The sequence below is a fragment of the Carcharhinus amblyrhynchos genome, chromosome 12 (assembly GCF_965287045.1).
Source record: "Carcharhinus amblyrhynchos chromosome 12, sCarAmb.v2.hapA, whole genome shotgun sequence".
In the NCBI taxonomy this organism is placed as follows: Eukaryota; Metazoa; Chordata; class Chondrichthyes; order Carcharhiniformes; family Carcharhinidae; genus Carcharhinus; species Carcharhinus amblyrhynchos.
In genome coordinates this window covers 70,849,303-70,864,923 of record NC_137335.1, presented here as the reverse complement: position 1 = coordinate 70,864,923, position 15,621 = coordinate 70,849,303, and the positions used below count along the sequence as shown (strand labels likewise).

The following is a 15,621-nucleotide window of genomic DNA, read 5'->3' as shown; positions in this document are numbered from 1 at the left end:
CTTCCTGCCCATAGTTTGAAATATGGCTACAATAAAGGTGAGGGTAATATTGTCTCTCACTGTCTGACAGTCAGGTGGTTATTATTCCAGCTACGCTGTGCGCCTTACAACTGCTTCACACTGTTTCACCTGTGACAAATGAATCAATCCCACCTCTACGATGTGGGAAATCTCTCTTAATCATTTTTTGTTCTCTGTTAAGCCCCATGGCAATTTGATCATTAATGACAGAAGGATTTGGAAGAACATTATTAAATGTGCATATTGCAAGCAAATGAGAGCCAAGACCAACGAGGAGTGTTTTGCTAAACCCCAAGAACATGTTCTGTCTATTTAAATCGGTCATGAAAGTACAATATGTTGCATATAGAAGAAAAATCTTAAAGGGATACAGATATTTTTCCTTTTCTTTGCTAGTTTCCACTTTGTGTATTGGTTATTCTCTTTCAGTTTTTTTGCTTTCTCATTGTCCATTTTTTTGATTCCACAATTTCTCTGCCACCCAGATCTTCCCCAGTTCCCTTTGTCATTCAGCAGCTAGACCTTTGCTTCCCTTTCTTCTAAATTAGCACAGCAACTCACAACATTTTACCACAGCAACTCGCAATGTTTTACCAAGTCAGATACCATCCCACTGACACACACCCCTCTTCAGCCTTGGCACAGAAACAAGGATGCTCACGTGATGCTGGGTTTTCAGTTTTTTAACACTTGCTGTGAATTGGTCCTTTGAATGCTGGATCAATTCTCTAAGGCTTCCCAGCAACCCACAACGTTTTACTGCAGCAGTCTAAAATGTTTTACCGCAGCAGCCTACATTTTGCCACAACAGCCCACAACATTTTACCGCAGTAACCCAGAACATTTTACCACAGTAGGCCACAACGTTTTACTGCTGTGGCCCACAACATTTTACTGCAGCGGCCTACAACATTTTACTGCTCTGCTGCAGTAAGATAATTCGACACTTGGATCTTGGTCTTCCTTCTTATGTTATGACTTAGGCCAGAAACTCAAGGTGTTTTGTGAAGACTGCCTGGACCCTAGGTTTTTACATTTGACGTTGGTATTAGGGTAAGCATAAGGTGTTTCACTCCAGGTATGATTCAAGTGAGCCACTGGGGAGCTTTTATCAAACAAGGTTTATATAGCAACACAGTTAAAATATAATAAAATATTTAGCATAACTTTCACCAATTACATGATTCAAACATAATACAGTATAAATCTTTTGGAAGGATCTGGTTTAATCCGGAATAGTCAGCATGGTTTCGTGAGGGGTAAGTCCTGCCTCACAAATTTAATTGAATTCTTTGAGGAGGTAACTAAGTATGTGGACAAAGGTAGAGCAGTTGATGTCGTATACATGGATTTTAATAAGGTATTTGATAAGGTTCCCCATGGGAGGCTCATGAAGAAGATAAGGATGTGTGGGATAGAAGGAAATTTGGCCGATTGGATAAGTATCTGGCTGTATCACAAAAGACAGAGGGTGGTGGTAGAAGGAGAATTTTCAGGAGGCCAGTTACCAGCGGTGTACCACAGGGGTCAGTGCTGGGTCCTCTGCTATTTGTGATTTTTATCAATGACTTGGAAGAGGGGGCTGAAGGGGGTTAGTAAATTTGCTGATGACACCAAGATTGGTGGAGTAGTGGATGAGGTGGAGGGCTCTTGCAGGCTGCAAAGAGACATTGATAGGATGCAGAGCTGGGCCAAAAAATGACAGATAGAGTTTAACCCTGATAAGTGTGAGGTGATTCATTTTGGTAGGACAAACTTGAATGCAGATTACAGGGTCAACAGCAGGGTTCTGAGGAATGTGGAGGAACAGAGAGATCTTGGGGTTCGTATCCACAGATCTGTGAAGGTAGCCACTTAAGTAGATGGAACCATGAAGAAGGCTTATAGCGTGTTAGAGTTTATTAACAGGGGGTTTGAGTTTAAGGGCCATGGGGTTATGCTGCAACTATACCGGACGTTGGTGAGGCCACATTTGGAACATTGTGTTTCATTCTGGCCATCTCACTATAAGAAGGATGTGGAAGCATTGGAGAGAGTGCAGAGGAGATTTACCAGATGCTACCTTGTTTGGAGGGTAGACTTTATGAGGAAAGGTTGAGGGAGCTGGGGCTTTTCTCTTTGGAGCGGAGGAGGATGAGAGGCGACTTAATAGAGGTTTATAAAATGATGAGGGGGATTGATAGAGTGGACGTGCAGAGACTATTTCCTCAGGTGGATGTAGCTGTTACTAGGGGGCATAACTATAAGGTTCATGGTGGGAGATATAAGAGGGTGTCCGAGGTAGATTCTTCACTCAGAGTGGTTGGGGTGTGGAGTAGACTGCCTGCTGTGATTGTGGAGTCGGACATTTTATTAACTTTCAAGCGGTTATTGGATAGAATTATAGGAGTGGCATAGCTTGACATAGCTATTATAGGAGTGGGCTTGGACATAGCTCAGCACAACGTTGAGGGCGGAAGGGTCTGTACTGTGCTGTAATGTTCTATGTTTCTACGTTTAACAGCCAGCTACCTATGTTGTTCCAATTCAAACACCATTCCACAAACACACACTCCTCTTTAGACTTGGCTTAGAAACAAGTATGCTTATGTGATGCTGGGTTTTTAGCTTTTAACACCTGCTGTGAACTTCCTTTGAATGTTAGATCAATTTTTTCCAGTCTTGGAACTTTCAGCAAGCCTCTGGAAAGAGAGAGAAACAGAGAGATAGAGAGACAGAGACACTCTAACTCCACCAGCTTCTAGCAACAACTGAGAAATGAAACTAAAACTTGGGACTTTCCTGTGTGAAAAAAACTGTCCCCAGGCATATCACCTGACCTGTCAATCATCCCTAAACCAAGCTCCACTCAACAATCCCCAAACAACCATAAAACCCAGAACATTGCATTAATCCAGATTAAAATCAACATGATATCAATTGTACTGTCTCAACACCAGTCACAGATATCATGGTGCCGAGAACACCCGGGGCCTGTTGGAAACATCCTGCAAAGGAATATGATCAAAATACATTTCTTAAAGGCACAGTATTGTCATACTTACAGCAGATTAATCACAAAAGTCTTGGTGGGGAGTGTTCATTCCAGAGGGACAATTTTTTCACACAGAGGGTGATGATGGCTGGAATGAACTATCAGAGGTAGTAGTACAATTTTGTCTTTTAAAAAGCCTTTAGACAGCTACATGGGCATAGAGGGATATGGGCCAAATGCAGGCAACTGAGACTAGCTTAGTGGTTAAAAAAAGGCTGGCGTGGACAAGTTGGGCCGAAGGGCCTGTTTGCATGCTGTAACCTTCTATGACTCTATAGTCCATGACCTGGATTGTTTGACTCCACTGACAATGTACTTTATAACAGCCCAGAGCTAAAACATTTATCATTGATATAGGTGCCACTTAAAAATGTGAAGCTTAGGGAGGTTGCTAGTTAATTCATTGCATGACTGATTAGCTGACAGATCCTTGCTTCAAATGGGTTTACAAATAGATGTATTCAATAATTGCTTTCATTTTCTTTAGGTGAAATGGGACCAATGGTTGCCTCCACCCTAAAGCTTGGGATCGCTATTCTAAATGGTGGCAACTCAACAGTTCAGCAGGTGAGCTACAAAAACAAAGGGATGAATCTATCCCAGATGCTGGCTGGGTCATAATCGCATTAGGGAATGGGGTTTGGATGGACCATCTTACACTTACCCACAATGAAATTCACCTGTCACAGCTTTCTGACTCACTCTGTCAATGCATTATTGTACATTTATGCTCCTGTTTACACTCCTTACCACGCCATAATCCTGGTGCCATCAGCAAAACTAGATACATGGTTTTCTATAGTGCATTATAAATCATTAATGAATCATTGACTCTCCAGCACAGCTCCTTGTTGGATCATTGCTTCCTCCCGGTTAGAGTACATCCCTATTGTGACTACTCTATCGCCTCTCAGCTGATCAATCTCAGAACATTGGTTCGAATTCCACGATCTTTAATACTCGCACAAAGTCTCTTAGGCAGAACCTTACCAAAGGTCATTGCAAGTACAGACAAACTGTATCTGTAGACGTTGGCTGGAATTCTCCAACAGTTCACGCCAGTGGGATTCTCTGGCCCCCCTGGCACTGCACCCCAGACCAGCGGGTTTTTCAGCAGCATGGGGGTGGCTCCAGTGTGAACTTCCATCGACAGCTGCAGGACCAGAGAATCCTGCTGTAAGCAAATGACACGCTGGCTCCCACTGCTGAGAAACATGTGGTTGGGATGTCAGAGAATCCTTCCCATTGCTCTGTCTATTACCTCAGTTATCTCCACAAACCTGTTTTGTTGCACTTGATTTACCCTTCATCAATCCACATTGGCTTTCTCTTGTTTGTTATATGCATCATCAAACTCCTTTCTGCCCTTGGAGGGGGTGGTGTGGAGCACTGAAAAGGTGAATAACAGCCTAGTGAACCACGCCACAAACATCATCTTCCATGGCCATCAAGACTTAAATGCAAGGATTTCCAACTAAGAGACAGGAGAGTTGTCAATTCAGCGTGCAGAGCTCTGTACTTGGCTCTCTCTCCATTCACCTTAAATGTCTCTGCATTATTAATTGCTCTATCCTTAATCATAGATTCCAATAAATTTGTCACAACAGACAGCGAACTGACAGGTCCTGGAATCTTATTCTTCCCATGGTGGGCTGGATGGGAAAATTCCACCCCTAGTCTTGGATTAAATGCTACCAAATAAACCTGTTGGACATTAACCTGGTGTCCTGAGATTTACCATGTCCACCTCAGTCCAACGCCGGCGTCTCCACATCTTGGATTAAATGATTAGATATCATGGAATTCCAGGTATATTACTCGCATCCTCCACTGTAAAGGCTGCTACAACTAATTTAACAAGTCTGCCATTTTGTCAGTGGGGGAAGGAGATAGGTACAGACAGGAAGCACAAACTAAACAGGACCGTTTGAAATTAGGACTGAATTCAAACTGGCACCGTTTTGGCCATTCCAAGAACTCAAATCCATAGCACGGGGGGGCCATGAACTGACGGAAAAGGCATAAATGTTTTAGTGTCAAGGCCTGAGGTTTTTAATGAGCACTCATCGATCTCTGTAGCTGTCTGCAATTTGTTTCAGAGGTCAGTGGGACAGAATCTCCCACAGAGGGAAAACTCTCAAACGGGGCCCTTTAAACTGAGGCGGGTTTGGTGTGTTAGAAAATTCCCCAACTCGAGCTACCACTTTATACAATGATTACTAATCTGTGTTTCAACTCCACCCACCAGCCTTGGCTCCAGATTCTTCAATATCCTGGGCCAGTAAAAACGTATCAGTCTTAGATCTTTGATTATTTGTCGAACTAACATCAATAGCTATATGTTCCCCTTTCCTGTCACCCTTTGGGTGGAATTTTACCGGCACGTCCGCCTGAGGTTTGTACGATCCCGCCCGAGGCCAATGGGGAGGGAATGCCGTTCTCCGAGTATCACCCACCCTCAGAGTCGGAGCGGGCATGCCGCTAAATGTGAAAAAGTGTTTGTTAAATTCTCTCTTGAGTGGCCTGCCTCTGATTCTCATGCTATATCCCTTTGTCCTTGACTTCCCTGACCAGCAGAAAATGTTTCCCTGTTTCTCCTCTTTCAGTTCCTTTGAGAATCCTAAAAACCTCAATCAAATCGCTCTGTAGCCTATTGTACTGAAATCAATACAAGTATAGTTTATGTAGCGTCTCCTACTGATTTTATCCGTGGCACCATGATAACCTTCTGCTGAATCATTATCACATTTCCTCAAACCCCGTGTATCCTTTATACGCAGAAGGCCCTTCTAACCATGACAGCACTGTTATAATTCACAACTCTTTGAATATGGTGGACCGTGACAGGAAATATTGTTCGGTGCAATTAATACTGTGACTTGTAGTTATTAATCCATCACATGAGACCTGCTTTTCATTTTCTGCAGAAAATGCTGGACTGTCTCAAAGAGAAGAAGGATGTGGGATTCTTTCAGAGCCTTGCCGGTCTCATGCAGTCATGCAGGTAAGGGTACCATTTCTTCTCCTGCAGTTAAAAAGGCACCGCAAGAAGATTCATTGGATATTTTTAAGGCAGCGAGCTAGATAAATTTGTGAAAAATAAGCAATAGGATGAAATGTTATTGGGGATAGAAGGGAATGTGGAGTTAAGGTTGCAGTCAGATCAGCCGTGATCTTACTGAATGCTAGAGCATAAGAACATAAGAACATAAGAAATAGGAGCAGGAGTAGGCCATCCAGCCCTTCGAGCCTGCCCCGCCATTCAATAAGATCATGGCTGATCTGTCGCTGCTCAGTTCCACTTTCCCGCCCTCTCCCCATAACCCTTAATCCCCTCTCTTATCAAAAACCCATCAACCCGCGTCTTAAAAATATTTAGCGAGGCAGCCTCCACCACTTCAACGGGCAGAGAATTCCAGAGATTCACCACCCTTTGAGTGAAGAAGTTCCTCCTCAACTCCGTTCTAAACTGCCCCCCTTTTATCTTGAGGCTGTGCCCCCTAGTCCTACTGCCTTTTTTGAGCGGGAAGAGTCTCTCCACCTCTATCCTATCCATCCCATTCATCATCTTATACGTCTCAATGAGATCTCCCCTCATTCTTCTAAACTCTAACGAGTACAAGCCTAGTTTATTCAGCCTGTCCTCATAGCTCAACCCCCTCAACTCCGGTATCAGCCTAGTAAACCTCCTCTGCACTCCCTCCAAGGCCAAAATATCTTTGCGCAGGTGCGGCGCCCAAAACTGCACACAGTACTCCAGCTGCGGCCTCACCAATGCCCTATACAGCTGCAGCAAGACCTCCCTACTTTTATATTCAATCCCCCTCGCTATGAAGGCCAGCATCCCATTCGCCTTCCTGACCATCTGCTGCACCTGCAAGCTGGGTTTTTGCGACTCATGCACAAGGACCCCGAGGTCCCTCTGCACCGCCGCCTGCTGCAGTTTTTCGCCCCGTAAGTAATAGTCCTTCCTACCATTCTTCCTACCAAAGTGGACCACCTCACACTTGCCAACATTAAATTCCATTTGCCATTTCTTGGCCCATTCGCCCAGCCTATCTAGATCCTTCTGCAGACTCTCCACACCCTCCGCACAATTTGCCGTTCCCCCAATCTTGGTGTCGTCAGCAAATTTCGACACCCTACACTCGGTTCCCTCCTTCAGATCATCTATATAAATGGTAAAAAGCTGAGGCCCCAGCACCAACCCCTGGGGCACTCCACTAGTCACCATCCGCCAATCCGAATAGCACCCGTTGACCCCACTCTCTGCCTCCTATTTGACAACCAATCCTCTATCCACGCTAACACCCTACCCCCAACTCCATGTCCCTCGACCTTCTGCAATAACCTCTTGTGAGGTACTTTGTCAAACGCCTTCTGAAAATCTAGAAAGACCACATCCACCGGCTCTCCTCTATCCACCGCCCTAGACACATCCTCATAGAACTCCAGTAAATTTGTCAGACACGACTTCCCTTTAATGAAACCGTGCTGCGTCTGCTCTATCAAGCAATTCCCTTCAAGATGCCTTGCAATTTCCTCCTTAATGACAGATTCTAACATTTTACCTACCACAGATGTTAAACTAACCTCCTATAATTCCCCGCCTTTTGCCTGGCACCCTTCTTAAACAACGGCGTAACATTAGCCGTTTTCCAATCGTCCAGCACTTCCCCGGAATCCAGCAACGTCTGGAAAATAACCACCAAGGCATCCACTATAACCTCCGCCATTTCTTTCAGAACCCTCGGATGCATTCCATCCGGTCCTGGGGACTTGTCCACAATCAGCCCCTCCAGTCTGTCGAGCAGGCTCGAGGGGCCTAATGGCCTATTCCGACTCCTTATTTGAATGTATGTTTGCATTGAAATTAGCTCAAGTGTCCATTAACAATGTTAATGATAGTCAATCGTTTTCCCAGAAAGTGAATAAAAAGTGTCCCCTATGGCACTTTTCAAAGTGTTTAAATATATGGCGGGAAAAGGCTGTTGGCGGACTGTACTCTGCTTTTCCCACTGGAGGAAAGACTTCACGAAAACAAAATCTGAACTGTCCACCCTTATTTTCATTTACAGTTCCTTGTCACACCATCACGTATATCTGTCGGTTTTCTTCACCATGCAGGTGACAGGGCTCTCACAACTGTTTCTTAGACAGTTCTTGGAAGTCAATGTTCAGGCCTGTCCGACTTCAGCGCTTGAGCGAGCAAACTATGGAGTGTTCAGCAACAGTTCAGTACATTGCACTCTGATCACCTCCTGTAGTTCAACGACAGCCTGCCTGTCGATGCTTGACCTCTTTACAGGATCCCTATAGTGTAGAAGGAGGCCATTTGGCCCATTGGGTCTGCGCCGACCACAATCCCACCCAGCCCTATCCCCTTAGCCCCACATATTTACTCTACTAGTCCTCCTGACACTAAGGGACAGTTTAACATGGCCAATCAAGCTGACTCGCACATCTTTCGAGTGGAGGAGGAAATCAGAGTACCCAGGGGAAACCCATGCAGACATGGGGAGAATGTGCAAACTCCACACAAACGGTGACCCAAGCTAGGAATTGAACCCGGATCCCTGGAGCTGTAAGGCAGCAGTGCTACCATGCCACCCTTTAGTTCTCATATATCCTGCCTCTTTTGGTTTTAGTATTGACATGACTAGGTGCAACATGTAAGAAATAACTTTTGTCAGCAATATGCAGAATGCTTATTAACTCTTCTTCTGTTCACAAACCACTTTTAGTGAATGCTTATAAATTTGACATCTCTATACTTTTTCATATATTCCATGCATAATATTTATGTATGGCCTCCTCCTAATGCAAACTGGCTGTTTTCCCCTCATCCCGATTGTACTTCAGTAACTAACAGCTTTCAGAACGGAAGCGGAAAATCTGCTCTGATGAAGGATCATCCTGACTCAAAATGTTGGCTCTATTCTCTCTCCACAGCTGCTGTCAGACTTGCTGAGACTTTCCAGCATTTTCTGTTCTTGTTGATGAAAAACCTTTAACTTGATTTTACCGTTTCCTTTACATAACTTTTTAAAAAAGGACTTGGGGCGAGATTTTCTGGCCGCACTCCCCTCAACCTGGAAAAACCCGCAATGGACATCTACTTAGTCCGCAGCCCCCCACAACCCTCCAGCCCGTCCGCAACAATACCTGAGGCGGGCGGGAGGGGACGGGGTAATTCCCCACTAATGTTTGAAGTTAGACATTAAGTGGCCGATCCACATCTTCAACATTTGTCATTCGGAGCCTGGAGTCCCTTTTTTAATTAGAACATGACACCATTCAATATATGCATTTGTCATGAGTGATGCTACATGAAAAGGTAAAGCACTATCTGGCAGTGTTGCTGAGAATTTAATTATCCGTGGGTGAATTAAGTCATATCCTACATTTTAATGTTTTTCTTTCTGAGGAAGTCGAGAAGAGAAAAGATAATATATATTTATTTATGTTGATCGCAGCGTTCTCGACCTAAATGCATTCGAACGGCAAAACAAAGCAGAAGGACTTGGCATGGTGACAGAAGAGGGATCAGGTATATGCTGAAGCACCATATGGTACTCTAGTCAACTTCTATAAGTTTTATACTACAAATAAGGAGAAAGGCACTGTTGATTTGTTATTCTGCTACAGAATGCTAACTAACATGCAAACCCTTAATGCATTTGTCTGAATGTCTTTTGTCACTATCTTAACAGAGGTGTAAACGTCTCAATTTAAATGTATTATTCCCTCCTTTGGAGATGAAAGAATTTCATATGAATGCATTAAACATTGCTATATTGAAGCCAGAGGGTATTATTTAGTGATTGTCAATTGTATGATTTTTCAGAAAAACTGAACGTGGGATAAGGGGTTTGGCTTCCCTTTTTGCAATTATATTTCATAAACCAACAGTAATTGCAGAACCACTTCAAACAAAGACAATTTGACAAGTGCGTTCAGTTTCTCATTCCATTGAAAAAGCTCAGAAATAAATCATCCTTGAATGTAATAAAATAAAGTCCTTTAAGAAGGGTTCGGTAAGGCACTTTAATCATTCAGTATTCAGACAGAGTTGTAACGACAAGGCCTACCACTGAATTATTGTCATTTTATTAAGTTGCCTGTCTGATCAAAAGAATATTCTTTTTGAAAATACCATGAAATATAGGTTGATGGATTTGCAATGCAGCAGTTGTAAGCGTCTATGACAACAGAAGCCCAGAGAAATTCTGCTACTGAACGTTGAACCCCACTAGGCCTGCCAGCCCAACTGTATAAAAGGCAACCTTTAACTTAACGGTTCTGTATCACCAAGAATGGTTTCTCATTTTCATCCATTTCCGGAGTCAGTCAGAGACTAAAGTTTATCTCTGAGATTTTTGTAGGCATTTGCAATTTAATGGTGTCAAAATCACCCATGCTTGCAAAGAAAAAGTATAAATGATTGTACTAAAATTCACAAACTATTTCTTTATATCATTCATGGTTAGCTTCAAGGGACAGGTCTCTTTAGCAGTGACTATTTCTGAGCCCCTGCCACTCAAAGGCCAGCCTTTGAATGGAAACAAAGTCTGGATTAAAGACAAATTGTCTTAAAAAAACACCCTGTAAATAATCACAAACACCTTTCTTCTCCCGTCACAATGTGTCATTTAAAAATATAAGCCTACAAATTACTAAAAAAACTTAACCAAAATTCTATGTTTTGTTAAGGCCAAGTTTAACAGGATGAGAGAGAGAGACTGACAACACCAAAGTGGTCAGGTAGAACTGCAGCTGAAAAGTGGAACATGTTGGAAACATTAGTAACTCTAATGCAGGACCAGTGTTTACCCTAAAGAGCAAGAGGTCCACTCACCAACTCAAACGATCAACAGCAGATGGGATGGCAGGACTGAGGAGAGATTGAGTTCATGACGAGTTCAGAAGAATAAGGAGGATCTCATACGAACCCTATAAAATCCTAATAGGACCAGAAAGGACAGATGCAGGAAGGATGTTCCCGATGGTGGGGGTGTCCGGAGCCAGTGCATAAGGGGTAATCCTTTTAGGACTGAGGTGAGGAGAAATTTCTTCACCCGGAGTGTGGTGAATCTGTGGAATTCGCTACCATGGGAAATAGTTCAGGCCAAAACATTGCAGGATTTAGATTAAGGGGAGAAAGGGTCAAAGAATATGGGGGAAAGGCAGTATCAGGTTATTGAGTTGGATGATCAGCCATGAATGGCGGAGCAGGCTCAAAGGGCCGAATGGCCTACTCCTGCTGCTATTTTCTATGTTTCTGTAATATAACGTAAATGAAAGGGAAGAACGTGTAGATCCAATGAATTGGGATAGACGTTCAAAAAGCAGCAAAAGAAGTCAAATAAAATAGACAGCTACAAAAAGGGATTATGGAAAAAAAGTTGTAAGGGATATCAGGACCAGCACAGAAAGCTTTTACAGTTTTCTTCAAAGGATAACAGATAGTCAAGATTAATTTGAGCCCTTCAAAAACAAAAGTGGGTAATGTTGTAAATGTAAGACTTATTGAACAATTACTTTGGGCAGGATTTTCCGGTTGCGCTTTTCCCAAGGCCGGAAATCCTGCCCAAAGCCAACAGACCTTTGCATACTCTACCCCTGCCCACTACAACTCCTGTGGCGGGTGGGATGGGAAAATGTTGCTCTTTGCATCAGTCTTTACAGAGAGAGGATAATATGCTTGATATTTCAGGAAAGGTAATAACAAATCAAAAACTGGCACTCACTAAGTTAACTTAAGAGAGAAAACAGTACTGCAGAATTTAGTGACTCTAAAGAGTGACAAATCCTCGAGACCTGATGGTTACTACTCAGGACTTTGAAGGAATTAGATGAGGGAATTACAGATGCTTTAACAATAATCCTCCACAGCTTGTTATATTCAGAAATTGCCCTTTTAAAATACAAAATTCCTGTGTAACTCCATTATTTAACAAAGATGGGAGAGGGAAAACAACATCTTAGTTTAGCATCTGCTTTGAAATTGGAATCTACAATTTAGAATAGGAAAAGCAAGCATTTTTGAGAAATTTGAGTTGATGAGAGAGAATCTATATGGGTTTATCAATAGATGCAGTTTACACAGACTACCAGGAGATATTTAATAAGGTTAGCTAAAATTATAGCTTGCGGAACTGAAGGCAAATTACTTACCGTATTAGAAAATTACTTACCTTGTTAGAAATGATAGAAGACGGAGAGTGAGATATTGGGTGTATTCACATCTAATGGAGTCACACAAAGGCAGGGGCCTCAGATTTTCACGATATTTATTAATAACTTAGATAGTAGATTAGAGAGCCTCACATGAAAGTTTGACGATGACACATGAATTAGTGACATAGGAAATGTGTAGACTGTTGCATTAAAATTACAAAGAGGAAGGCGAGCGGCCAAAGCTGTGGCAAATGATTTCATTGCAGGTCATTTGTTTTGGACCAAAAATAGAGTATAAATCCAAATATTTTTTACCTTGTGTAAATTAGGAACAGTGGCGGTCAGGAGAGATTTTGGGATCCACATATGCAGATTGCCAAAATGTGGGGAATCGATGGCTTCATGGTATTATTGTGAGACTGTTAATCCAGAAACTCAACTAATGTTCTGGGGACTTGGGCTCAAATCCTGCCACGGCAGATGGTGGAATTTAAATTCAATAAAAAAAATCTATAATTAAGAATCTACTGATGACCATTAAACCATTGTCGATTGTCGGAAAAACCCATCTGGTTCACTAATGTCCTTTAGGGAGGAAATCTGCCATCCTTACCTGGTCTGGCCTATATGTGACTACAGAGCCACAGCCATGTGGTTGACTCTCAACTGCCCTCCAAGGAATGGGCAATAAATGCTGGCCAACCAGTGACATCCGTGTCCCACAAATGAATAGTGGCAAAGTATGAAAAAAGACCCAAAAATTTAGCTGTTATCTCCAGGAGGCTGGAATGTGAAGAGAAGGGGGTTTCTTAGATCACACTTGGAGTGCTGTGTATAGTTCTGGGCCGTGGACAAAAGGGCACAGCACATAGTTATCAAAGTGCCATCAGGAATCTGAGGCGGGACTAGCAGATGGACCGAGTTTTTTTTTCAGAATTTTTAGAGGAATTGGTTCATTAGATTGAGAGAATCAATTACTGCCAGTGGGAGAGTAAAGGACAAAGGGATAGAATTTTGAATTCAGAACGCAACCACTTAGCACAGAAGTGGAACAACTCTCATCACACAAAGGATGATAGGAGCACCAAACGTATTAAATGATTAATCAATGAATCATTTTCAATATAAATAAGTAGATTTTTGCTAGCTTTGGAGGTGACTGGAAGGAGTTAGAATGCCTATGAAACCAATGAACAGCAGAACAGGCTTAAAGGGCTGAATGATCTACTTCTGTTCCACTGTAATACTTGCAAGATGAGCCCCTTTGTATGCCAGTCTCTATCTGCTATCTTAGAAGTGTAATTCATCCATTCTACCTGAAAATAAAATGGTAAATTATACCGTTAAAGTAGCAGTTGGGCGAATGTCATACAGTGTGTGATCACAAATGGTAATTTGTGGGCTGTAGATGTGGGAAGTCCTTTCTGAATTCTTGTTATTCTCCAAACCAACCGATAAAGGTCATGTGATATATTCACAATGCAAAATCAGTGATCAAATTCAATTATCAAAAGATTAAATGTGTTACTTTTTCAACAACAGAAATATCCTGCTTAATCCAACTCTTGATGTATCCAGCAAGTCTTTTTAAGAGGCATCCTTTCTAGACAAGAGATCAAGTGCTTAACTACGCCAAAAACGTTTACCAATGCAAATGTACTTGATCTGGAAGTCTCTCTTTAGCTTGCGTACAAGCGAATCATACTGCTGCATTTTCCATATCTGAATGTTGTGATTGTTCATTTTTTATTTGGTCCACTTGATGTTGAAATATCCTCCATTTGTGATTTTCTTGACTATCATCCCACAGTCACAGCCATTTTGTCACGCCATATCTATCGCTTGTTCCCTTGTTTTGTCACGTGACTGTCTTAAAGAGGTACCAAGAAAGGGTTGTCTTCATGGAAGCAAAAGCACCCCCCTCTTTGAAATACACACCATGACTTACCAATGGCAATCAACTAAATTAGATTTTCAGCAGATGCTAGAATCAGGTGTTAAATAAGAAATGATCAAGCTTACCAACCGCTCTGATTTTTCAAATATTTTTCCAACTGCAGAATGTTTTAAACTGTGTACCTGTGCAGTAGGATTTGTGTGTGTGCGTGTGTGTGTGTGCGTGTGTTTGTAAAAGAAGAGAATCAAGTGTTAAATTATTCATTTTTAATTTATTGCATAAATAAATGTTAAGATAAACGCAGGATTTGTTAATTATTGAGAAGTACCTTTATTTGTTTCACATAACATAAACCCTTAGTTAGATGGAAACCAAGGAGATGTGTGGAATTGTTTTTTTTAATATATGGTTTTATTTTTATGTGACTTTTTACGATTCTGTTTCCCCGTCCCTCCCCCTCTTGCAACCTACCCAATTCTTGTAAAATTTAGAATGAAGTTGAGCATAATTTCTAACTACCTAATCTCATCTTTTTTCTTTTGATTTCAATTGTTCTGTCTCCCCTTTCCCCACCTCCCCTCCTCAGTCATGACTCATGAGCGCGGTAATTATAACTCTGCCGTTTCCTTTGTTACCTTGTGTCAGCACTGTACAGGTCCTGAACTCTTGCCAATTCTGCACTCTTTAGACATTGTGCATAGTCGCTAAATGACAAAAAAAAAGAAAACATATATTTCTGTTTGTTTCTTTGCTTTAGAAAAAGTTTAAGCCTTTTTAGCCAACCTCACGTCTGTTTTGCCTCTCTCTCAGGATTTGCACAGTAACTGGCACACTAGATGTAAGAACTGTGAGCCGTTAAAAGTGGCATAGTTATGCAGTGGTTGGATGTGCCAAAGTGTGGTGTACAGTTACTGTAGTACTTGTTGTGTATTCAATGTGGCTTTATGGCTGCACCTGTCAATGTGCAAGTAATGACTAAAGGACTTTTAGTGTTCGATTTTGCACCCGATTTAATTTTTCAGTTGCTTCAAAAACTGATGTGCAATGGCGCTGATTATTTGTGGTGATGCAGATGACATTCTTTGTGTGATTTTTATTGTGTGTTCTACTCTATACCTTCTGTTTGCCACCGGGTTCCTTTGCACACCTTGCAATGTAAAGTTCAGGCTTATTGCAGAGGGCATTTGTATAGCTTTGGCTCCTTAGGGTAAGCCCGCTAAATAAAAAAAAAACTGCAGGGATCAGAATTGCATACTGGTTGCAGAAACTAAATAACGCTTTGTAACACGCACCAGCACTATTCGTCCCAGGAAAGGGTTGGTCAGCACGGTGGCACAGTGGTTAGCACTGCTGCCTCACAGTACCCAGGTTCAATTCCGATGGCTGTCTGTGTGGATTCCTCCCATGTCCCCGTGGGTTTCCACCGGGTGTTCTGGTTTCCTCCCATAATCTGGAGATGTGTGGGTTGGGTGGATTGGTCATACTAAAT

General features: G+C 42.2%; 1 protein-coding gene across 1 annotated transcript in view; it reads left to right on the top strand.

Moving 5' to 3' along the window:
- The window catches only part of ryr2a (ryanodine receptor 2a (cardiac)), a 662,889-nt gene that overhangs the window by 581,487 nt on the left and 65,781 nt on the right, over positions 1 to 15,621 (top strand). Inside the window, exons 80-82 of the mRNA XM_080200677.1 lie at positions 3,543 to 3,622; positions 5,983 to 6,059; positions 9,532 to 9,605. Of these exons, the coding sequence (XP_080056803.1) occupies positions 3,543 to 3,622; positions 5,983 to 6,059; positions 9,532 to 9,605 (231 nt within the window). The remainder of the gene's footprint in view (positions 1 to 3,542; positions 3,623 to 5,982; positions 6,060 to 9,531; positions 9,606 to 15,621) is intronic.